Genomic DNA, 26,018 nt, shown 5'->3' on the forward strand with positions numbered 1-26,018 from the left:
TTTTTTTTTTTTAAATGTTGTATAATGACCTGACTTCAGCGGGAACAACAAACATTTTCATTTCTACGCTAGCCGCTTTGGTGTAAACATCACCCATTCTACTCTAGCCGCCTTGGTGTAAACGTCACCCATTTCACAAGCCAGTGGGAAATTCATGGACCTTGAAATTGTCTTAGCTTTTATGCCCATCAAAAGGGCCAACAAAATCAGAACGGACACCTATCAAAACCCTAACCTATCAAACGTATTACAGTCAGAACGGACACCTAACCCTAACCTATCAAAAGTATTACAGTCAGAACGGACACCTATCAAAAGTATTAGTCAGAACGGACACCTATCAAAAGGATTACAGTTGTGTGTATTCTTGACGGCCTCAAGAATTATTTTAAGAGTTCTTGCTATATTGCAAAAAAACTATTTCAACACAATGTGTTACCAGTTATTTCGTGTATGAGCTGCACCTACTCTTGAGGCTAATTTAGCAGCAGGTGAAAGGGACGGTGTTTGATTCAGTGTGGCACACTTTCCGTATCCACGTGTATTAATGCCCACATCCATGCACCATGTGTACAGGCAAAGAACACTGAAATGCTGAAATGTCCATTCCTTTTATCTAATTGACCTACACTTTTCAAGCTAAAAATGGAGATAACTCTGCATACCGACCCGAGAGAAGATAGGGTGATAAACAGGAAGGTAACACATGGGGACGTGACCTTCACATTCTTGAGGGGGTGTCTGCATGCTTCCCTGAGCACTGAGAAGAGGCAACCAAAGATGTGGTCTGCTGTCCTGTTTCTGCTTGCCTGCAGTGTCCCTGCTCTCTAATCCTCACCAGCATTTCACACTGTCTGTATATGATGGGTCATGGCTGTCATGGGGGTCACAGTATGGGTTTGTACCATTAGGTGTAAATCTTTGATATTCTCTGTTGTTCTGTTGATGACAGCAGCCACCGGATTGATTGTGGACTTTAACATGACACAGACATCTCATCTTTACTCCATTTTAACATTGCCATTAGGTATGAATTTGGATAAAGTAGGGTCTGTGCCAATTATTGTTTGTAGTAAAAAAGCACATAGCGTTGACACAGAAAAGAAACCCAAGTGAGTGGATGCTCTTGCAGTCCCTGCATACACCACACACTGCCTGTGAAGTAGAGTTGTTGAGCGGCAGAGGCAGTAACCAGGAGAAGGTGTTTTAAGTAGTCCAAAAGGTGCAGATTTATTAAACTGCCGGCAGGTGACAGACAGAACGAAGTTTAACATGTAACACTAACAACTTTTCCCGACAGACAGACAGACAGACACAGACAGACAGACAGACAGACAGACAGACAGACAGACAGACAGACAGACAGAGCTTCTTAACCAAAAGCAATAGGCATCCTCTCAAGACAAAGGTCCAATCTCCACTCCCCTGCCATTCCCTGGATGCAGGTTATATTTACTTAACTCCTCCTCCCCGGAGTTAACCATCAATCACTAATCAATTATCTAAACAGACAACAATTCTACATATCAAAGCTGTATCAAGCATACAATACTTTACATTGAGCATCATCATATGCACAAACATATTACTTTGGCTTCTGACAGCCAGTTACAATGTCCTTCTTCCATACGGAAGAAAACACCCGTCTCAAGTGGAACCGTCCATTATTTCCCGCTTCTGCGTGAATAAGGAAGATGTTTCCATATGCGCTCTGCTTTGGTTAGTTGCCGGTTAGGCTGCAGGTGAGCTCCGCGATTTAATTGCAGTTCCTTTTTTTCCCCCATGCCGCGCGTGCTCATTCTCACAGGCTCATAGTCCACCCAGCACTCACTCTATAAAGTTCGCTGCACACTTATTAACAGTGGTGGAGGAAGTAGCCTACTGAAGTTTAGTACTTAAGTAAAAGTACAAGTACCCAGGAAAATAAAAGTAAAAGTGAAAGTACTACATCAACAATCCTACTTAAGTAAAAGTACTTACTTTTAAATTTACTTTAAGTATTAAAAGTAAAAGTACTCACGCAATGGGTTGTCTCTCAATGTCTAGGCTGTGCCATTTTGATAAAGAAATAGCTACTGGTAATAAATGCTTCTACAGATGTCACTACTAGTAATAATTATAAGCAACAACATTTGTTAATTAGAAAGGTTGGTGTACTAATTGTGCCTACCATCTGTAATACTGTTCACACTATATCCTACAATTCTGCGGATGGCAAGTTATCTACCAGGGATTATTTGCAAAGTTAATACCATTAAGCCAAACCAATAAAGACACCATGTGATATCTTTAAATCTTTTATTTAATTGTAAACGTGTAAAAAAGGGAAACATGGAACATGAAAAACAAATGTAATTGTAAAACTGGACAGAACAAGGCACGCTAGCTTGACATAGTTAACCTACCAGCTTTATCTTACCACAACGTTAAATATATAATGAAGATACAATCATGTTTTTTGATGCTATTGCTGTATGTCAACATGCATTTCGCTAGATAACATTATAATATCATGTCAGTAAACCAATTAAATACATATATCAATATTCAAAAGTCAGGGACATTAACTTAGCATAGCAATCACTCTGCTTACCTTGATATGCTACTTTAAATTTGAGGGCGAATTATTGAAGGCTAGCAACTCCTTTTTTTGAGGGAGACAGGAAACGCAATGAAACCTCCAGGAGTCATTCTTGTGGCCTTTGAACTCGAACATATCTTTTAAATAAGGCCAAGGGTGGCTCATATCAGAGGGCTCAGTTCAGGCCGACTCTGGATCCATGTTGAATAGGCAGTAGTCAGGCTGTTGAATGTTCAGGTATAACAGGCAGGCAAAGCTACCGCTAGTGCTGCTGCCAAACGCGCACTCTGATATCATTGGAGTTGATAAAGCCACCTGATTGGTTTAAACTTCCAAAACAGCAACGCAATCCATAGTTTTGTGTAGGCAACATTTTGGCAAAACTGTGTTCATAAAATGTAACGAGTAACAACACAAAAATGTAGCGGAGTAAAAGTATAGATAATAGCTAAAAAATGTAATGGAGTAAAAGTAAAAAGTATGCACTATTATTTTTACTTAAGTAAAGTACAGATACGTAAAAATGTACTTAAGTACAGTAACGAAGTAAAAATACTTCGTTACATTCCACCACTGCTTAATAATTAACCGTAACAATCCTCCGTCTTTCCGTGTGCTATTTATAGTGACGGTGCATATTTCGCTCCGTCACACTGCCTTTCGCAGCACTTTTCTCTGTTTATGTGCTATTACTCCCCCTAGAGGGCCAACATTGTATAGCTTTTTGTATTATTTCCCCTCACATCTCTCTAGATGTTATGATGTTGAACACAGCACATAAGTTAAACCCCATCTCATTATTATAATACAAAAAGTCTAAACTTAAACTTATTTTTTTATGTATTTTCAGTAAGAAAACAAAATAAAACAGGCTCTTGGTGAGGATGACAGTGGTTAGTGTGACACCTCCAGGCTGGAGTACACTATGCACTGCTACACACATGAGGCTGGAGTACACTATGCACTGCTCCACACATGAGGCTGGAGTACACCATGCACTGCTCCACACATGAGGCTGGAGTACACCATGCACTGCTCCACACATGAGGCTGGAGTACACTATGCACTGCTACACACATGAGGCTGGAGTACACTATGCACTGCTCCACACATGAGGCTGGAGTGCACTGCTCCACACATGAGGCTGGAGTACACCATACACTGCTCCACACATGAGGCTGGAGTACACTATGCACTGCTCCACAAATGAAATACTGTCACACATTCAGGACCACTTCAGAGATTTCCCAGTTTTATCCATTCACCACTGCCGGTGGTGTCAGTGGTCATGGTACGTCCACAACAAAGTCATCAGTATTATCTAAAAACGATGCTTTAAAAGCTAAAGAGAAGAATTCTTATCTATCATTACATGTTATGCAGTCACTCCTTCCCTCTGCGTAGGACAGATGTGAATTAGACATTAAGCCCTTGTGTTGACAGCCACATTTACCAGAAAGGGAGTATAACCTGAAAGCTTACCATAATCTATGCACCATGACTAAGTTACAGTATGTGGAAACAAGTGCCGGTTGTGACCAGGGGAATTAGTCAGCAGATGTCATCACTGTACAGATGCCTTAGTTGCTGCTGATCACACATCACATCCTAAACATAGGGGGGGGGGGGGGGGGGGGGGGGGGGGTGGAGGAAGTGGGCTCAGTGTTTCTGCAGAAAGGGGAAGTTGATGAGTTGACAAGTGTTGATAAAGGGCAAGAGCTGGCGGTATGGAACCTGTAAGTTTGATTACATCTAAGTGCAAACAGCTGTTAAACTATGCATATATGCAACTGGTCTTGTGTGCAGGCTTTGTGCAAATGGACAGTCCTGTTATCTGTGTCCAAAAGCAGTATAAAGATGATCACTCTGAAAAGGCTGTCCTTTAAGTTCAGAGTTCAAAAGTCTCGGTCCAAAGTCTTTACAATGTTTTTTTGTACAAATTCTGAGCACCTCTGAATGAAGGTTTTTGTAAGGGTGTGTTTACATTAGATTTAAATAACATTTTATTTTACTACATTCCTTTTACTCTCATGTTATTATTGCTGATATCTTCTAGAATATAATCATATATGCCACTTGTGCATCAATACTTTTAGTTAGGGGAAATACAAAAACATCAAGGCATGTGAGACTTCCTAAAAAGTCAAACAGACCTGTGTCCCCTAAGAGCTCACACTGTATGTCTGGGAGATATACAGAAATGTTTACATGTTGTTGATGAAAGAACAACCAAACACATAAAGTAGAAAACAGATGAAGATTTGAGTCATGAATCGCATCAGCTGTGTGCGGTGTGTGCATACGTGACGCAAGGCACATACCCCAAAAGCCCAACATCATGTTTCATCAAAAGCTGAGCCTTTGCATAGCTTTGTGCACCTTGCAAATATCACACCTTTCATAGCCACCAGCCAAAGACACAGTGCAGTTTCAGATTATTGCATACTTGAGGTTTGCATTGCTAGAGAAAAGAAATACGTATGACACTACATAGTGTATATGGATAGCCCACGACACAGCAGTAATAGTGAAAACATCTGTTGTTTTGTTTCATTCATACATGCGCATTTCAATGCCAAAGCTGTATCAGCACTTTTGTATAGTTAGTAACAAGACTGCATACAAACTAATCAAATCAGAAAAGTTTCCGACAAAAAAAAAAATAATCTGTCTTATTTCAAGTGTGTAGTTCCTTTTGTCTGTCAAAATACAGCATTTCTGCATCTACAGCAGTGTTTCTCAAAGTCTGGGGCACGGGGGCGCAGAGACGTGACAGGTGGGGCGCGATGAACGGGAGATTTATATTTTTTCTATGGCAATGCTTTCCTTTATAGACAATATCTTTTGATTGACGTCGGCGTATTAATTGCAGTTGGACAATTAAAAAAAAACTTTAGTTTAGTTTAGTTAGGGCTGTGTACTGTTCTCGCTACGTGTGTGTTGTGTGTTGACAGTCAGTTCAACAGTCAGCCAAACTTGATTTCACGAGCCAGGTAGCGAGCGCCTTGCTCCTTTATTGATGTCAGGTGAAAATTTATGAGTGAAACGATAATACACAAGAAACGGAAATTACCTAGAAGGTATCTTAACTAAACACAGCAAGTTACTATTAGATTCATTACACCAAGAATCAGAGCAACAACAGATTACAGCACAGCTGGCTAATAAGTGCCAACGTTAGTCACCAACGGAGTTATGTAAGGGATAATGTATAGAACGCCGGTCATTATCGGGAAAATAAGCCCCGACAGGGCGAACCGCACCCCGACGCGAAGCGGAGGGGTGTTGCTTCGCCCTGAAGGGGCTTATTTTCCCGATAATGACCGGCGTTCTATACATTATCCCGCTTATTACACGGCTACTTGCCAAAACGAAAAAATAACTTAACACAGTGTGTCTTTTTATAATATCATTTTAATTACAATTTATTTGTTACCATTCGTGGTGTTAAAAAGCAGAGAAATAGTTCGCCAAAGACGTTGAACTTCAAAGATGTTGAACATTCTTTAGAACACAGCTGCTCAACTGTCAGCTGAAACTCAAGATCAGATCAGCGGATGTCGCTAAGCAACGTAATACACAGAGGTTGATAAATTACCGGACTACTTGCGGAGTGCTACGAAAGACGTGAATCCGAGGCAAAAAGGCCACTTCCCTTGACAGCGGTCAATTATGCATAGCAACGGTCAAATATGGAAAAATAGTTGACCACAGAACGTTGGGAAGCCCCATTCAAGTGAATGGAGCATTCTACAGCATTAAGAAGAGCCGTGTAATAAGAATTAATAGTGTGCTAACGGTCACATATTAGAACGTAACGTATCTAAATGAATAATAATTGACCGATCGCGAAACTCCTCCCTAGAACGGCCCTCATCCAATCATACCTTAGCAACCGCTACTAAGAGAAGAAGGTCCGACAACTTTGAGGTCTGAGCAGCATGGTGAAACAGTGTGCCTACGGGACTTGTAGCTCTGATACAGAGATTAGAGGGATTTTCCCCCAGCATTTCCAAAGCCCAAAACACAGGAGGAAAGGTGCCGGCGGTGGATTAAACAGTGTGGGAGACCCCACTCCCAACTCAATATACCGAAAAACACACATATGTCTGCTCCAAAGTAAATGAAGCTGCTTGCAGATAGCTATCTATCTAGCGAACTACGCTATCGCTAGGTATGATAACTAACTATCTAGTTGAGAGAACATCCCCAAACAGTTATGGTTCATGACAACTTGTATTATTACCACTACAAGTACATAACTAGTCTCTCCAACTAAAGTGTTAATGTTAAAATCAAAATGTTAATGTTACCGTCAAAATGTTAATGTTACCGTCTGTAAAATTGCACGCTGATCTATCCTAGCTAGCGATAGCAAACGCCAGCATTGAACAGAACTTTTAACGAACACTTTCTATTTATGCTTGATACAACATTGAACAGAACTTTTATCTAACACTTTGTATTTATGCTGCTGGCGTTTGCTATCGCTAGCTAGGATAGCTCAGCGTGCAACTTTACAGACGTAACATTAACATCGCTAGCTAGGATAGCTTAGCGCGCAATTTTACAGACAGTAACATTAACATTTTGATTGACTTTAGTTGGAGAGACTAGCTCGAGCTTAACATACTGTATCAATGTTGAACAAAAGGCCATTATGAAGTTTTTTTTATTTTAATCTTTGTAGCATTTTGTGAATGGGCAACCTACTTCTGAGTATCCCAAGGTATGCATAAGGCACAACCTGAGAGCAATAACCTGGCGATCTGATACAAAGCCATAACATTACATCAGGATCATCATCTTTCAGCAACATGCACACACATCCCTTGAACAATAACGTTACTAGCAGCTATCTTGATCCACACTGGTACGTTACTGTACTGTTCTCTAGATTGTCACCATCCTAGCTAGCTAGATAGATAGATACCTCCAGAGTCTCTCGCCAGAGACGGAATAAATAATAAGAATAAAGAATCCTTGTAGGTTATTAGCTAGCTTGAAATATTATATACAGATCTTACCCAGTGGTGAAATAGCATGACTAGTCTACAAGGCTGTGCTGGTTGCATTTAAAGAAGAGGTCGTGGGGTTTCTCATTTTTTTTATTGAGACCTGTATGCGTTTGCTTCGATTATTGTTGTGTCCACTTCGTTGTTGATCTTAATATTTTGGATATATCCTTCCACTGCATATTGCAGTCCCTTTTGCCTTGATCTGGAGGATATCGTGGAGGTATTACTCCAAAAATTATCACTCACACTGACAGCTATAGCGCTTGTCCCCGTACTCGCCATGGCTTTTGGCTTGACAGTTCCGGGAATTGTGTTGGACGTAGCAACAGTAACTAAGGGGGCGGGGCCCTGGCGATCGGTCAATTACATTTTACGTTTCAACGAACTAACACACTTCATAGAATTTAAACATAGGTCACTTAAACATATTTATCACAGTGTGAGACAGGGCAAAAACGTAGTCATTGTTTTCCAGGGTACGAGGAAAAGCATAATTTAATAGAGGCTTACTAGATATGTGCGTTGCTAACTGTCACAGTTGTTCCCTATCCGACGAGACGAGTATGATGTCAAAGTAAATGTCCATAACAACAATACACTACAACATGAAACATGAAATCACTCCAAGCAATATGCATTTGCTGACCTCAATAAGATGCTATTTGTTATTACTTGAGGTTATTTCAATAATTGACGATTTTAAGCTTGGCCTTCCATTTTATGGTTGCGATGAGGGACAGGTGGGGCTCGAAAAGGCCCCCTTGTTCAAAGTGGGGAATGACAGAAAAAGTTTGAGAACCACTGATCTACAGTGATTGAGATTTTGTCCAGTTTTGAACTGAAAGTTCATTGTTTCGAACAGAGTATCTAAATGTCTCCCAAAAATGCTGTAGTTGCACAGAGTTTTGCTGATGGTGAACATTAACTGAGACAGGTATGAATTTCAGAAGAAGTGGTCATTGATTGCATTTTGTATCAAAGCAATGCAAAAGTACCCACAATTTAGTTCACATAGTCTACTCATATCGTGAAAGTGTGTAAAGTGTAAAGTATACAAGGTATTGAGACGTGTGTGAAAATTATTTTAAAAAAAAAAATCGCCCTTGTACAAAAAGGAATTATGGAATATATGAACTGAACTCTTGGTGAAAATGAAAGGATGTAGGCCTACAGTTTTCATACAATATGTATTTTAACTGAGGTTAGGTGTCTACTTCCTCCGAGGAGGAACTGCATACAACTGTGAGACGATAACATTGGATGTCCTCCCCACTCCAAAATGCATAGATGAGTGACAATATGGCTACCTTTTCAAGGATCTTCTTCAATGTGTGTGAAGAAAAAAAACATGTTAATGTCTCATTTACACACACTTTCACTTTCATATAATCTTAACAGACAGTTTGACTTAACTACCAATAGAGGGTCACCTGCCTATCTAAGTTGTCTGGGACATCGACATATTTAGATTTCAAGCCCCACACCCAGGGGCCCTTACTGGCCTATTGAAGAAGGAAAGACAAACTTTTATTTCTAGCCCTGTTAGCCATGCTATCATTGCTATAGTATGCATGCTAATGAATTGCAAGTGCATTTTGTATGCTATTAATATAACAGACCAAAATGTTAGCTTCATAATGTGGTTTAGGGGGAGGTGTCATAGCCCCGCTTCCTCTGTGAGTGAGATCATAACGGTCTGGAGGTTAAGACCTATAATACTTTGACACAGACCCTTCCTGTGCTCATCTGTAACTTGCTGGTGAAAGAGCACAATGAGGTACATGTTGGTGATCGCCGTGGTGGGTGCACTGTTTCTCGCTGTCACTGCACAGTGTAAGTACCTCACTCAGTGGTGGACATGTATCTGCCGTCTGGTCAGTCAGTCAGTATATGTCGAATGAGCGTTTTTGTAGTTTCAGAGCAGCATGTTGTGAGCAGATGCAGTTTCATCCAGGGATGAGCCAGTTTATCTTACACTGTTTTGTGTCTAGTAATCCCATCTGAAACATGCATATATATGATCATATCTGGAGATTAAATGTGCAATGTTTAATGTCTGTGTGAGTGGGTGTATAGGTATGTGTTTCTGTATGATGTCTCTCTTGTTCTCTCTAACACTTAAACACTCTTTCCTCAATGGCTCTGCTCACTTGAGTCCTGCTCTTTCACCCATGCGTTTTTGTCTCTTTCGCTGTGTATTGAATGGTTTGTCTTGCTCTGGTTGATGTGTCTTTCAGACAAAGCATGTGTCCCACATCTGAATCTCAATCCCTATAGCCAAGTGTAGTGTTTTCTTCCAGACCGGACGCCAACCAAGGTGACTATTACGTGCTGCAAGGAGGTTTCCCGTGCCGTTTCCCGTGCTCTCATCCGCAATATCGTGGACTTTAAGCGCCATCATGCACAGCCTCCATGCAAGGAGGCCATCGTGTGAGTACAAGACTGACAGTGTTTTCCATATCATATTAGACATGTTATGGCATATCAGACATCACACATAAGAAGACATCTGATGAAACTATGGTTTATTCATTTACCCATTGTACTGTTGTTGTGATGCAAGTAAGAGTGTAGGTTATTATCATCCTTATTTGCAGTTTTATCACCAAAGATGACAAGCAGTATTGCACTGACCCAAATGCACCATGGGCGGCAAAAAAGATGAAAGGTATGATCTGAAAGAGCCCCTATTTTGAGGATCATATCAGCTGGTGGAAATGGCAGGTTATTTACACTCCGGAGATAAACAAAACTGTCTGCCAAGGCCTGGATTTTTTAATATGGGCGTGGGATGTGTTAGTGCATTTTCAAACAGTTCTGTCAAGATACCATTGTGTTTCAACTAATTTATTAGTTTGGAACCACAAAAGAAGCACTACAGTTTACTCCTTGTAAAACCGTCCACATTGTCCATCATTGTCCTACATTGTAATCTCGTCTGACACAAATACATTTTAAAGGGATTGCTCGACAATACTATTAATGAACTATAACCAAACCTTTCATTAATTATCTTTTGCCTAGCACTGCCCACTTGGTGCCTTTGATCACACCTTTACCGCTCGCTTTATCGCATGAGCAACACCTTTACTGGTCGCTCCATCCCATGAGCAACACCTTTACTGGTCGCTTCATCACATGAGCAACACCTTTACCGCTCGCTTTATCGCATGAGCAACAGTTCACATGCGCTTCTGTTTCCGCCAGTCATTATCGTCCTCAAAATAGGGCCCCATATGTCCAACTTTAAGATCTCTTGTACCATGTGAACTAACGTTAGTAGTATTTCATATTAACGATTATGTTTTATAAAGCATTGTAAATGATCCAGCACATTCATCATATGGGATACATTGAATTACTGAATGAATTACTAATATTTAATTGATCAAAACAAAATAAACCTTGCCCTCTTCTTTCCAGGTCTGAAAAAGCAATGAATACCAACAAGCTTGACAAAGAGCTATCCTAGAGTGGAGAAGGAGAATGTTCTGCTCTATGAAAATCAAAAAGTATAATCACAGGCCAATACATTTACTCTATACGCTTTACTTTTCTTTGCAAACCCTTTGAAAATCACACTTGATTTGGAGGAAAATGTCAGTTTGTCTAATGGCAATGATATTTTAGGAGCACATTCATTATACTTAACATAGGTGTGAACATGACATTCTGAGGTTTTTAAAAACAGAATTGAATTGAATTTCACATGCAACCTTCTTTAACACAGTTTCCTCTGTAGTGTTGAAGCATTGATTATTAAAATATTTTTTAAGTATACTATTGCATTGTCTGACGATGCATGATTTGTACTGTTAATGTTCTGTTATGTGTATATGAAAGGGTAAAAAAGTGTGTGTGTGTGTGTGTATATATGAATTAAAGGGTAAAATGTTAAAATGTAGAGCAAACAATATATATACAGTATATATTGTATATATGTAGTATATATATTGTGGAGATGGACCTCTAGGCTTTGGTAAGGTCACTGTTTTTAGTGCTGGAACAGCAATATTCACAGGCTCTTTATTAAGATCAGCTGCAAAACACAATTTCCCGAGAATGACTGGTTCTTAGCTCAGTAGCTTGTTAGCGCCTCACACACACACAAGCCACAATTTTGTAACTATATTCTACTGTTTCAACTTAATTTTCACTTATTCAAACATACGTACAGCAGCACAGTGGTCCGTTATGCAGAACACACATAGACTCTCACAACTCTCTTGACTATACAGCAGGTGCATACACTAACGGAAGATCTAAAATAATGAATTGGCAATTTTGGAGTGTGTGGTGTGTGAAGACGTGACTATTGACACACAGCCATGGCAACTACATATTTTTACATGAGCGTGTATTCCATGAGCTTTGTTCACTTCACAATCTTCATACCTCACACTGATGAAGAGAAACAGACCTTAAACTTTTAATAGTCTAATTTGGTTTCAACTTAAATTAAAAATGGTGTGTGTGTGGTGAAGGTTGCCCCTTCACTTTAAAAGTACTTTCCAGGAAAAGACAACTAACCCACACACACTAAACAAATATATTTGAGGTCTGTAGCTAAAACCCTCTACCCACATAAATAGGTGCTGTATTGTATTTGTATGTTAGCATTTTTGCCCATACCCTGAGCCCACAAATAAAACTGGCAAGTTGCATTTATTCATCTTTCTTACATCTTTGACAGAATTATTTTGGTCGTCCACAGTTGCTAGCAGGAACACAACCAAACTTATTCCCCATGCACTTTGCCCATCTCAACAGTGAAAAAGGCCAATTTGTGGTTGTGATTAGGACTTCTGCTAAGAGCGTAAGGTGTTGATGATGCTTGTGTCTTATTTAAACACCCACGATTAGAATGGTCCCAAAATGTTTACATGTTGTCTAATGAAAGACATGCAGTATGATAGTTTATTTTGTGGCATGAGAAGGTATACCCCTCTTGTGCACACAAGTAAAGATAAAATAAGAAAAAAAAGATGAATTTCTACTTTTATCACTGATTTTGAAAAGGTGTCACCAGCAGTACAGAGAATCATAATATTCTTCCACTCACAATACTGTTTATCTCTACTGTTTACAAAGTACCACATTTTCCCTTAGCGCTGTGCTATCACTTCTCAGAGTCTGACACCTGTACTGATGAAAGAACAACCAAACACATAAAGTAGAAAAGAGATGAAGATTTTAGTCATAAATCTCATGTGTGTGTGGTGTGTGCATACGTGACACAAGGCACCTACCCCAAAAGCCCAACATCATGTTTCATCAAAAGCTGAGCCTTTCCGTAGCTTTTTGCACCTTGCAAATATCACACCTTTCATAGCCACCAGCCAAAGACACAGTGCTGTTGCAGATTATTGCATACTTGAGGGTTGCATTGCTAAAGAAAAGAAAAACATATGACACCTCTTACAGTACATACTGTAATACAAAACAAATACAGTAAATATGAAATTCAGCTATATGCCTCAAGACAGCTCTATGCTAAATATTCTGTGGTATGCTATAGTACAGGGGTGGCTAACCAGTCCAGCTCAAAGAGCCTAAACAAAACCCAACACCATTTCGAAGAGCCACACGAATCTAGGTTCCCACTTTTGGTGAAGAAAAGCCCCTACTTAAAACCTATTATGTTCCCTGTGACCCAGCAAAACTAGGGGGGTCTGGGGGCATGCTCCCCCATAAGATTTTTTTGAAAATAACCTTTTAAATAGTGTCCTCTCGTGGGTTTTAGGAAGAGAAATAAACAAATTTTGATTTAAAATATGGCACAAAAATAAACATATTGAAGACATCTGCTGAGATAGGTGCTAATTATACTGTAGCATGGTAGGGATTTGCAGCTCAAGTGAGTAGGTTAACGTTGTAGGCTAGAGTCCACTAGCTAGTTATAGCTGGCGAAGCTACTGAGTAAGGTAGCATACCCGCAGGATCAATGAACCGGCATGATAAAAAAGAGCCACGACATCTATAATTAACTCGAGATGATTTAACCATTTCGTTTCTTTTACTATTTTAAACTTCATATATATTTTTCGGTGGGGCTAAGGAAACTTTTGGGGGGGCTACTGCAGGGATCACTTCTCAAGATCTGTACATAACTGTGTCTCAATTATGTTGTTAATGTCAGATATCCTCTGTTCAATTTTCGTGCCTGACAGCTGCAGGTCTGACACAGACCGCTATGATCCGTAATTTTCAGGGTTGAGGATAGCAACGACATCACGTACACAAGACCTCACAAACTCTCCCTCACTATATTACTTTTTTGCTCGAGCAATATTGCATGACACCTGATACGATGCCAACGTGACCGTTTCAGAGTACTTCGTGAATTTCCGAAAAAGCTGAGTCTGACTGACGTTTCAAAGTATTTACCTTGTGCTTGCACAGCTCTGTGCCTTTAGGAACTCCTGGGCCATGTTAGCATGGTGTGTGGAGAGACGGCGCTCCAAGTTTGAGGCTTTAAAATGCGACAGTGACGTCTAGCATATTAAGCAGAGGTGTTTTCCATTTCGCTCCGCAAAGAATTCCTCCCATTCAGGCAAAAAACGTCCGGTGTTCATCTTCATATTTTCGTTTAGCTTTACCCTTTCCTGGATTAATGGCATTCTGTCAGTAGCTACTGCTAGTCTGGCTAGTAACTCTCTGAGAATGGGTGCACACATTAGAATGTTTCATGTTTGAAACATTAACGTTACTTAAAGACATCTCTCAAGATCGCGTGATGACAAAATATACATGAATAAATACCACATTCAAATCGGACAGCTTTTTGTCTGTATTGCCAAATATATGCATATGCATTTTAGATGTTTATTTTACAATATGAAAATTCTGTACACCAAGAGCAAAGTCAGTGAGCAGTCGAGCTGGAGCCGAGCCGCACGTCAGCCGGCAAAGAGCCGCATGCGGCTCGCGAGCCGCAGGTTCGCCACCCCTGCTATAGTACAAAAGAGTGTGCAGACACTTCTCATTCCCAGTGCAGGAAGTGGACAACAACACATGAGAGTGCCACTAGAAGTGTCCTGCAGCCCTAATGCTGTGTGTGTGTGTGTGTGTGTGTGTGTGTGTGTGTGTGAGAGAGTGCCACTAGAAGTGTCCTGCAGCCCTAATGCTGATCTGTGGTGTCCTGAATTTAGCGTGACATTTTTGTGAACTTCACATTTACAGTACTGTAACATTCTCCCTTGCCTTTAATTTTTTACAGGCTAAATTCACATATGCTATCCTGTTTTAACAATGTAACAGTCAGTTCAAAGGGATGTGTTAGGGCATTTTCAAACAGTTCTGACAAGATACCATTATGTTTCAACTAATTTATTTGTTTGGAACAACAAAAGAAGCACTACAGTTTACTCCTTGTAAAACCGTCCACATTGTACATCATTGTCCTACTTTGTAATCTCGTCTGACACATTCATTTTCAAGAGATTGCTCGACAATACTATTGGTCAGCTTTAACCAAACCTTTCATTAATTTTCTTTGGTGTGAACATGACTATGTTTTTTTTTTTTTTAATCAGAATTGAATTGAATTTCACATGGAACCTTTTTAATGCAGTTCCCTCTGTCGAGTTAAAGCTTTGATTATTAAAATCCTTTTTTAAGCATTATTTTGAGTTCCAACAATAATCATTGAAACCTATAAACTGTAAATGTTCTGTTATGTGTATATGAAAGGGTCAAAACATCACTGGTACATACTCATCACTTCTCAGAGAAAACATTTTGCTGATATTGGGGAGATTGACCTCTAGACTTGGTTAAGGTCACTGGCTTTAGTGTTGGAACAGCAATATTTACAGGTTCTTTGTTAAGAACAGCTTGTGAGGGACCGAGGCGGCCACCCCACGTTTTGGGATGTGGGCGACTGGACTTGAAATAACGAAATAAACACACATCAATCAAAGACACAAACAGTAAAAAGAGTTCACAAGAACTAGGCAAACTAGGCACATTCTAGGCACAAACTGTATTCACTCGTCTAAATACAGGGTTCACTTAACCTCACAGCAGGTAAATGTTCTTTTTCTCTCACGCCACACATGCCTCTCATGCCTCTTTCATCCTCCCCTCATGGAATGAGGCCCTCTTTAAATAACACAGCCCATTGGGCTAAATTGGTCCAATCAGCTCCAATTGGATCCAACCATTGACGTGGAGGAGCCCAGACCCCTCCATTGTAGTGGGGGAGCCCTCCCCACATTAGTCCCAAACTCCACTCCAGTGCGTGGAGAGAAGGGTGAATTCACCTTCTCACACAGCTGCAGCACAAAATGTCCATAAAATGTCTGGTTTCAAAAGTCCTTAGCTTGTTAGCTGCATACACATACGCACACAGCAACACTCATACTAGGTTGAATGACGAAGACCATCAAACCACAATTTTGTAACTATATTCTACTGTTTCAGTTTCAGCTTCACTCACTTATTCAAACATACAGACAGCAGCACAGTGCTCAGTCATGCATAACACACATAGACCCTCACAACTGTCTTGACTATAGAGCAAGTGCCTAGACTAACGGAAGATCTGAAATAATTAAGTTGTCAATTTTGGAGTGTGTGGTGTGTGAAGACGTGACTACTGACACACACCCATGGCAACTACATATTTTTACATGAGCGTGTATTTCATGAGCTTTGTTCACCTCACTATCTTCACACCTCACACTGATAAAGAGAAACAGACCTCAAACTTTTAATAGTAATTCTGTTTAAACTTAAATAAAAATGGTGTGTGAGTTTGTATGCGTATGTGTATGCGTATGTGTATTTGTGTGTATGTTTGTGTGTGTGTGTGTGTGTGTGTGTGTGTGTGTGTGTGTGTGTGTGTGTGTGTGTGTGTGTGGTGAAGATTGTTTGGTGAAGTACTTTCCAAGGAGAAGACAACTAACCCACACAATAAACACATACAATTGAGGTCTTTAGCTAATATTCACTTAAAAAAAAAAAAAACTCTACCAACATAAATGGGTGCTGAATTGTATTAGCATGTTAGCATTTTTGGCTATACCCTGTGCCGACAAATAAAACTGGCCAGTTGCATTTATTCATCTTTCTTCGAACCGTGACTAAAAAATACAGTCATCCACCTAGTTGTTAGTAGGAACACAACCAAACGTAATCCCCAGGCACTTTGGCCATCTCAACATTGCAATAGGATAAGGCACATTTGTGGTTGTGGTTAGGACTTCTACTAAGTGCGGAAGGTGTTGATGATGCTTGTGTCTAATTTAAACACCCATGAGCTGTAGAGTTCCATTACTGGAACTCCAAATCAACCAATGCAACCTACATGAATCAGGTCAGTTTATTTAGGTACTTGTGTCCTTAAGTACAGACCTGAGAAGATTCCTAGTACACTCAAGAATGAACAAGCTAAATTAGGACTGGCTAATGTGAATACTGCTCAGCGAAGTCTGTCCCTGGAAAAAAGATAGTTATGTCTGATGCAGTGCAAACTGACCTAATTTTTAACTAATATATTAAAACAATAAAGAAAATCTTTATTTGGCTTAAATGCAAACAAGTAAGTGAATGCTGATGTAGGATTCACGTCAACATAAGATTAAAGTTGTTTTTAAATCTGCTTTATAAATAAATTTGACTTGACTTGACTTGACATATGATGTACTGTGAATACTTAGTATGCATCCCTTGTTCCCCTCCAAGGTCAGATCATAAATTATTAAACAAGAAAACCATGTTTTTTTTTAATGATGTTTATACAATGTTTTGCAAGCAGCATGGAGGGCCCTTCAACAGCTGATAGCCACAGAAAGAACGCTGCTGCTGAATGAAGCTCAGTGCGCCTCAGGTTGCCATATCAGAGTAGCAGAGAAGAAGACGCCTGTTAGATCTTGTATCTTAAAGCCCACACCCCTCACCCCTTTTCTCATTTTCCATCATCAGTGGGTGAGACCTGTGGTTTCTGATCTAGGCTACGACCGAAGGTAGGTGTTGCTGCAGTCATGCTGACAGCTGATTTGGTCATAAATCTCATTGACTGGTTAAGCTATAAAATCCCTCCTCATAAGACCTGTCAGTCGTTACAGCGACCTGTATAGACCTATTAGACCAACGTGAAGCTAGGATGGAGATGAAAAAACTACTTTTGTGTTTGGCCCTGCTGGTCCTGCTATCTGGCTGTGTCAATTGTACAATTGGGAAATGTAAGTGTCTTGAATCTATGTTGTCTATGGCACAAAACAAAGTGGGGTCTTGCTTTGTGGTGCTACTACGCTGGGCACAGTGGGGAGTTTACATGTTTACTTTAGCTTCCACAGCAATGTTAGCTGTGACTATTTTGTGTGTATATCCCTGTGTCTTTATATCTTCATTTCTACCACTGGGTAACATTGTAGTTCCCGCTCCAATCAGAGTAAAATGTTCTCAAGCTTGCAAGCAAATTGGCAAGATTGTCGTTTATGTTGGTTCAGACAGGGCAAATGGCACACAATAAAACAGACCTTAACTTTTCATGTATCCTAAATATGTACCCAAACCTTGCCGGTAGTTTTGTGATGTGGTTTGGGGAGGAGTTGTTACTTCCTTTGTGACTGACACTCAAAACTGCTCTGAGGTAAAGCTGAGTTATTGAAGTTATTTTGAGACAGATAGCTTCTGGTTTTGGTCACTGAGGAGCGGAGAAGAGTAATCGACGCAATGAGGTGTACTTTGGTGATTGTCATCATGGGGGCTCTGCTTGTGGCTGTCATAGGACAGCGGGGTCGCTGTAAGTATCTTAGGAAAAGAGAAACATATTCCTTGGCATTTCTGGATAAATGGATCTAGGGACAGTTAAAACTCTTACTTTTTTATGTAATCAAATAACAATGTAATTTATTCGAGGGAATTCTTTTTTATTTTAATGTCTATATCCCTGCATATTCAGGTGAAAATGATTTCATCATTCAGATAAATTTACTCCAACTGCAAGATGCAACTGGATTATCACACTGTTCGCCTAAACAAAGTTTAGCTTGTTTTGTTTGCTTGTAAGTGGTTGCCAGAAATGTTGTGTCTTTTCTATGCTATTCTGGATAAACGAAACAAATTCTGTTGCTTGATTATAGGAATAATGATGAGAACTGTCATAATGTTGATGTGCATAGCCTACTTTACCTTGTCATAGTGCCGTTTCCTGTTGTCACACACACTCTTATGTGTGGTTATGCCACTCTGTCTCTTTCGAGTCTCTGTTGGTTTCGGTGTCTGGTTGGACTGTGTCTCAGTGAACGATTACAGCTCAGTTCCACCGCTGCTTAACTACTCTGTTTCTCCATTGCAGACCGCAGGCCAACCAGGGTGAGGACCGAGTGCTGTACGAGCGTCAACCGTGCCGTCATCCCCAACATCAAGGCAGCCAAGATCCAGAATGCCCTGCCTCCGTGTGTGGAGGCCATGGTGTGAGTGGACATCTTACTATAATCCAGAATGGTTCTGACTGGCCCATTACAATATTAGACGTTCCTCTTTTCCCATGTTTAACTCACAGAGACTTCATACAGGCCTTAGGCCAAGTAATACAACTGTGTAGATATACATACAGGCCTTAGGCCAAGAGGTATACATCAATTTGCTAGCTAGCCATACAAAATGCTCAGTCATGGGGAGTATATACTTCTCAGCTCCGAGAGAACACAAGTCATTTGGGATGGGATGGGACCTCCTGAGTGTGTTTGATAGTCCAATAAATAATGGCTTGTATTGCTATTGTAATGTATTTATGTGAATACACTTTAATTGCAGTTTTACCACTGAGGACGGGAAAGAGTACTGCACCGATCCAAAGGCAGCCTGGGTACCTGCAATTCTGAGAGGTATGTTTTTAAAAGATGTATACATACACATGTGAGTTCTTTCACTACATTGACAAATATTCTCATTGTGGTTTAACATGTCTCGTATTTCACATGATAAATGAATAATGTGTATACTTGTTGACAAGAAATGGAATGTCTGCAACATCCCAGAAAAGAAAGTAACAGTTGCAGTGGCAAAAAACAGTTTTAGACAGTTTAGGAGATACTTGAACAACCAGAGTTCAAGTATCTCCAGAAATGTATTTTCCTATGCTAAGCTTATCAATTTGTTTCTAAAATAACTAAGTAATACTGTATGGTAGTAAGTACTAAATGAGCAAATGGAGGATGGAAGTAAACTGAACACAGTTAAGATAGCCTACACACTCCTGACATGCTGCTATATCTAATAATCGCATATCTAATAATACATTTATATATTTATCTATGTTCTATGCAGGTTTGAACATGACCCAATGAACAAGATTGGTGTTCTGGAATACACCACCCAGGATTTCTTCTCACAAGTGGAAACAGTGAAATATGTTCTTGTATTATATTCACTGTATTGGAGCTTATTTGAATTGGACCTTTGGTGGGGACTTTTTGTGACTTTTTTTATGCTTTAAAAAAAATAATAATGCTTTAACTATTGGTCTTCATATAATTTAATTTCATATACCTATGCACGTGCACACACACACACACACACACACACACACACACACACACACACACAGACATACACATACACACACACACACACACACACACACACACTTACAGTGTGTCTTAACAGACTTTTCATAAAATGGTTGTTGACTGTTGATTGATCATGTCCCTCACACACACTTAGGCAAGACAAGTTTATGTACAACATTCCATACACTGAGGCAATTAAATATGCTTTACATAAATAAAAAACAAAAGGAATATTTTTTTGTTGTTGTTGTTATTGTTCTGTAGAATTTGGCCCAAAGGCAGCATGTGAAGACCAGAACAGAAGAGGTCAGAGAACTGATCCCAGAGGGATTCCGCAAATCATGGCCACTCTATCAGATTCATAACTGCCAATGCTGAAGTAACTCCAGCCTTCTAAACAAGACCTGAACCAATTTTAAGGACTGCTCTGAAAAGTCATACCCGATTCTCCAACATGTCCAGCAGTATTCTGTGATCCACAGCGTCAAATGCAGCACTGAGATCTAGTAAAACCAGAACTGATATTTTACCTCAATCAGTATTCAGCCATGTATTATTTAAAGGACCCATCGTATGCCCATTTTACCACAAGTTGATATGGTTCCTTGGGGTCTTAATGAAATGTCTGTAACATATTTTGGTCAAAATACCACAAGGATCATTATTAATGGCATCCTTTTTACCCTGCCAAACACAGCCATTCTGTCAGCGAGCTGTTTTGAGCGCCTATGCTAATGAGCCAGCTAACCCCTCCCCCCGCCCTCCTCCCCCCTCCTCTACGGTTTTGGGCTAAAACATGGCGACTGGATACGAGATTGTTCAGACCCTGAACAAGAAGAGGCTCCCAAACAAGTTCAGGACGTTTCTGAATGGTAAGTACACTTTGTCACTTCACTTGTTTTTACTTTGGCTAAGGTCATACGGTCTAGTCGGTGACGAGAACATCGCACTGCTAGATACTAGTGTGTGCATGTACGAGTATGTCACAAATACAGTGTGTTTATGTAAGTTACTGTTTGTAAAAAGTGTTTATGTAAATGCAAGTAACGGGAACGCCATTATGCCTGCTACACGAGTAAAGCTCCAGCTGTAAAGTAAAATGTTTTCTGACAACAGTAATGGACCAAGCAGGTTGTAGTGGCTAAAGTTCCCTTCTTGTTATCAGGAATTCATTTTCAACATATTCATTCACTTAACCACTCTAGACGGAAAGAACGAGTCTCTACGCGTGTTTAGTGCGTTTAACAACGGTAGAAAACAGTGTTTTCGCTCCGTCTTTACTGAATACTGAACAATGAAATAAATCGCACAGTTCTTATACATTCCATCAATGCGCGAGCAGACTACGTCGTAGCTCACTACCACGCGCACTCCAAAGCAACTCTTATGTCCCATGCATATCTGGTTATTCTAAGCAATGCATGTACACTAAACATATATTAAACTGAAATGCAAAACTATAAAATACAATTATGCAATCATTATAATGAGCAATCTCTAAATATGAATCTAAACAAAATAATATCTTAATCTGAGTCTAAATTACAATGTGGAAAATGGCACTAACACAGATGTAGAACATAACGTAACGTGTTTACCTCCGTTTATTAGCGTTCAAACATTGTTTTCTCATTATATCGTTTGTATTTGTCAACTTGTGTCTGTAATTGTAACACAACATTCAAATACACTTCACCTGCAATGTTTTGCACCTGCACTTTTTAAAACCCTTTATCTATACAGGCGTATTTGTGCCAAGTGTGAGCAAATGCCTACAGAGCCTGAGAATGGATGCTGCAGGGAGATGCCACAGGTAAAATTATTTGTGAATGACATGGTAATTATGCAGTCATCTTGTTTTATATTCCATGATACTTACACTTTCAATATTCAAGGTAACAAGAAGACTACTGCAGCATCCAAACCAACCAACGTGCATCATCCGGGACTTTTAGCTGTGTGATTGAATGTGTTCTCACTACAGAATGCATTCAACATCTATAGAGCAGACTATGGGTCTTATGTCTAAGGGGAATATAGCAGTAAGTTGTTTTGTTTTTTATGCATATGAGTCATCAGCGATTTCTGCAATACAAATATAACTGGGGAAGAAAATACAATAAATTCATCTTCCCTCTGTCTTACTTTGCTTACTGCTCATCTTGCATGTGTCAACTGTTGACATGTTACATACCAAAACTGTTTCTATAGACTTGCTTCAAAGAATGCCACAGAGCTTTTTAAACATAGTTATTAAATGTACTGGCTAGTACATGGGTAATAAATACAAAAAAGACCAATTATAATAAAAACATTGATTACAAAATCACACTTTGTGCCATCAGTAGCCATACTGTTAACAAAGGAAGACTCAATAGATGTGTGTCACCATTTATTCTCTAAATACAATGTAAACTTTGCTCAGACGTTACAGGTATTTGGTGTACAGAAGCTTTGTTAGCTGGTCTTGGGGCTTTCTGGGACGGAGAATCTGGGTGGTCCTGCTCTCCTGCTCCAGATGCTGCTTTGGAGGATCTGTCTGACAGGCCACATGATGTAGCCTAGGACACTGTTCAGATGTTCTTCCTTAACCACAAGAGCAGCAATGTTATTCATGTTTTTTCCTGAATGTAATAAAAGGAAAATACTCCATACTGTAAATAAAATGTCATCTCACTGACCATTATCCTTGCACTGCGATGCATGAAACATGAACTAAAAGCCAATACTTCTCTAGCATTTGAAGAAATGTTGTATTCCATTACACCTAATATCAGTTTCACAACACAGAAAAGTAGGTACAATAACATTGGCATACTACCAACCCGGCATTTTTCTCATAAATCATTATGAAATAATCATACAGTGAACAGTATTTTTAACTTGTGCTGTACTATACACAAAACCCTCAAATGCAGTGGCGTAACGTAGTAACGACGGGCCCAGGTGCAAGATATTATTACGGGCCCCCCTAGTGAATGCTTAAAAAAAAAAAAATAATCATACCGTAAAAAATGTTCGCTATAACTATTTACCCAACTTGTAGCCTAGTAATCCTGCCCTACCATAATGTATGTAGGCTATAACTTGTCTTGAAATGTATATCTATCACAATAGCCGTAGGTTACCTGTTGCATGGTTGCTGATACACCACTGAGGGCAGAAGCAGCGATGCTAATCCCAGTTGAACTGCTGCACTGCTGACTCCGTGGGCTGGCTACTCGTTGACGGGCTAGCTAAAAAGCCAAAATAATCTAATTTAGGCAGCTTTGCCGCCTTCTCCTCCTGTTCTTTTTTCTCTTGCCCTTTTCTACTTCCACTCTTGTGCTTAAAAGGCATTGTTACGAGTAAAGTTGTGCTGTGCTCAATGAACTAGGACCTAATTACTAGGTTATCAGACCTTCAAATTGGATTAACTATAGCATATTGTGTTGTCACATGATCAAATAGATACTTGACAATTGACAACAACATAAATATTACCCAGCAATCATCATTGCTAATCACAAAAATACTAAAGAAAATAAGAACTTAGTTTCTATAGCGTATGTAGGATAGGCATATGATTTTGTTATAAATTGCTACTTTTCCCGAAAAAATTATAAAAACCATGACTGAGATAAGTTTGCCTTTTCAAGCGTATAAATAGCATTTGACACTGCTGTTTGTTTAACAGTGCATATTAACATAATCATATCTGAGAAAATATGATGACACTGCACTGCTGGTGGGCCCGTCGAGCGACGTGTTTGGAGGGGGGGCCCGTCTACGGGCCCCGAAACCCCACATGTATTGTATTTCTTTGGGCCCGGCTACGGGCCCCGAAACCCCACGGGCCCAGGTGCAGCCGCACCTGCTGCACCCCCTATAGTTACGCCCCTGCTCAAATGCCCCACATTGACAAACCTTTGGTAACTGCAGGTGAGTCTAAGCTGCTTATCAAGTCGTTTATGAATGATGCCTTTTTAGTGCGAGAATTCTCTAACCTTAACAACAGGAATCATACATTTTAGCGATACATTATTATCCGTTGGTTAATCAACTACTATTATTAGCTATGATACTGTCTTGAGCAATCTACAGCGCTAATAGCTAGCGAGCTGTTTACGGCCACAACCCACACAAAGTTCTAAATGCCCGTGATATGTTGTGCTGTTGGACGTGACAACAGACGCCAAAGAAACCTAGATGTACAATTGATACAATCGTGAATAATTGCTGTGTCTTCTCTCTGCAGCTAAACTCTCCTGAGCAAGCTAGAGTGCTAATAGCTAGCGAGCTGTATAGCTCTTTTCTATGGGCTTTAGCTACAACTCGTTAGCCCATATTGACACTCTCATGCTAACGTCGTTAACCACCACACTGAATGGGCAAGTAACAGAATTCTTTTTTAAAAATACTTACATTTCCCTCGCCTGAAGTTCATTCAGGGACATTGCCTTCAAATATGAATTCAATCCATTTCGTTCGTGTCTTCTGAGGCTGGAACGTGATGTAGAGATCTGTGCAGCCCACCACAGCGCATCTTGAGTACTTAGTTTGCTTCATGCTGCTAGCTAGCTAGCTATTCAAAGTATATCCGAGCTTTGCAATAATGGCTTGCGCTCTGGCAAATATGTAATGAGTGTGTGGGGGGGGGGGGGGGCGGGGGATGGGGGGGGGGGTGGGCCAAGGCCATGTAGGGAACCTCCCAATGTGTTGTGACAGGCCAACACACGGGAATCTCATTCGCAGACTCAATCATGACGTTTCTGACCTAGAGGAACCATAACAAAGATCGCCAATGGTTTTTTTCCAGCGTTTTTGGGTTGGTAGACACGCCAGATACCCAAATGAACGTGTAGAAGCACTAAAAAAGTGGAATTTTCATAATATGGCACCTTTAACACTTTTATGAGGATCGTTTCAATACTGTGGAGATGTTGGAAGCCTGATTGAAGTTTGTCAAAATGACCATTTGAGTTCATAAAATTGCTCAGCTGATTGAAAGCAATGATTTGATAAAGGAAGATTTGAGACAGCCCTATAGTTGTTAAACACAGAAGCATCCAGAAGCAACACAGAAGCATCCAGAAGCATCCATAAAATTATGTAAATTAACCCACCACACAACAATCTCTAATTTGATGCTATTGGGCTATTTAATTCACAAGTAGCACTATCTGTTGGCCTGCAAGCTCATATACAGGCTACCTCTTGAGACAACCAACCAGCCCTTATGTAAGAGAATGGTAATAGACATATGATGTTCATATATATCCGTTTAGAACCTACCCAGTCTTGGATTCAAAATGTTGTACGTTTTTGGCTTACTCTGTATTTCATAGGCTCTTAATTCAATCAGTTAAATATATTTTAAGGACTTTTGTCTGTTTTGCTATTTGCTATATGGATGACCAGTTGATGCCTGTGACCAGAATCTTCCATAATTTAGTACTTTTTATGTTTTGCCCTGACAGCCGTTCTCATATTGTTACTGGACCACTGATCTAGTAGCATTACATTATAAGGCTGATGCTGTTCATGTCAATATCTTGGTTAAATGCAGGTGTAACCCAGCCAGCACTGCCCCCATGTGGTGAGTTCATGAAATGGACATCTCTCACTCCGAGCTGATTTAGAATTGTTGTATGTAATATGTGGATGTATTTTGCAACAGCTCAACTGTCTTCTTTTTGTAAAAGCATCCACCTCCTGAAGTGTGGCTGTCCTCTGATGCCCGGGAGATAGCCCACCTGAGTACTGAAGGCCTGGGGAGAACCTGCCCCCCAGTACCAACAGCGCCCCATGCGGGAATTGAACCCAGGACCTTCTTGCTGTAAGGGGGCAGTGCAAGCATCTAAGCCACCGTGCCAGTTAAACAGAACTATTTACAGTTTATTGAATAGGTGAAAATGG

At 40.1% G+C, this 26,018-nt stretch overlaps 1 protein-coding gene across 1 annotated transcript; it reads left to right on the forward strand.

Annotated features, from left to right (window-relative positions):
* Window positions 1-18,185: 18,185 nt before the first annotated feature.
* LOC116224480 (interleukin-8-like) lies at window positions 18,186-20,346 on the forward strand. Its single transcript, XM_031584440.2, has 4 exons — window positions 18,186-18,349; window positions 18,905-19,022; window positions 19,366-19,436; window positions 19,879-20,346. Exons 1-4 carry the CDS (start codon window positions 18,280-18,282, stop codon window positions 19,896-19,898), a joined length of 279 nt encoding a protein of 92 aa, XP_031440300.2. The 5' UTR covers window positions 18,186-18,279; the 3' UTR covers window positions 19,899-20,346.
* The last annotated feature ends 5,672 nt before the right edge of the window (window positions 20,347-26,018 follow it).

This window comes from Clupea harengus, chromosome 17, assembly GCF_900700415.2.
Source record: "Clupea harengus chromosome 17, Ch_v2.0.2, whole genome shotgun sequence".
Classification (NCBI taxonomy): Eukaryota; Metazoa; Chordata; class Actinopteri; order Clupeiformes; family Clupeidae; genus Clupea; species Clupea harengus.

What these genes read in the sequence shown, in the direction of transcription:
- LOC116224480 (XM_031584440.2), top strand. Translation starts at nt 18,280, where the DNA reads ATGAGGTGTACTTTGGTGATTGTCATCATGGGGGCTCTGCTTGTGGCT. An exon ending in CCGTGTGTGGAGGCCATGGT is followed by an intron (nt 19,023 to 19,365) that starts GTGAGTGGACAT and finishes CTTTAATTGCAG; the next exon opens with TTTTACCACTGAGGACGGGA. An exon ending in GGTACCTGCAATTCTGAGAG is followed by an intron (nt 19,437 to 19,878) that starts GTATGTTTTTAA and finishes TGTTCTATGCAG; the next exon opens with GTTTGAACATGACCCAATGA.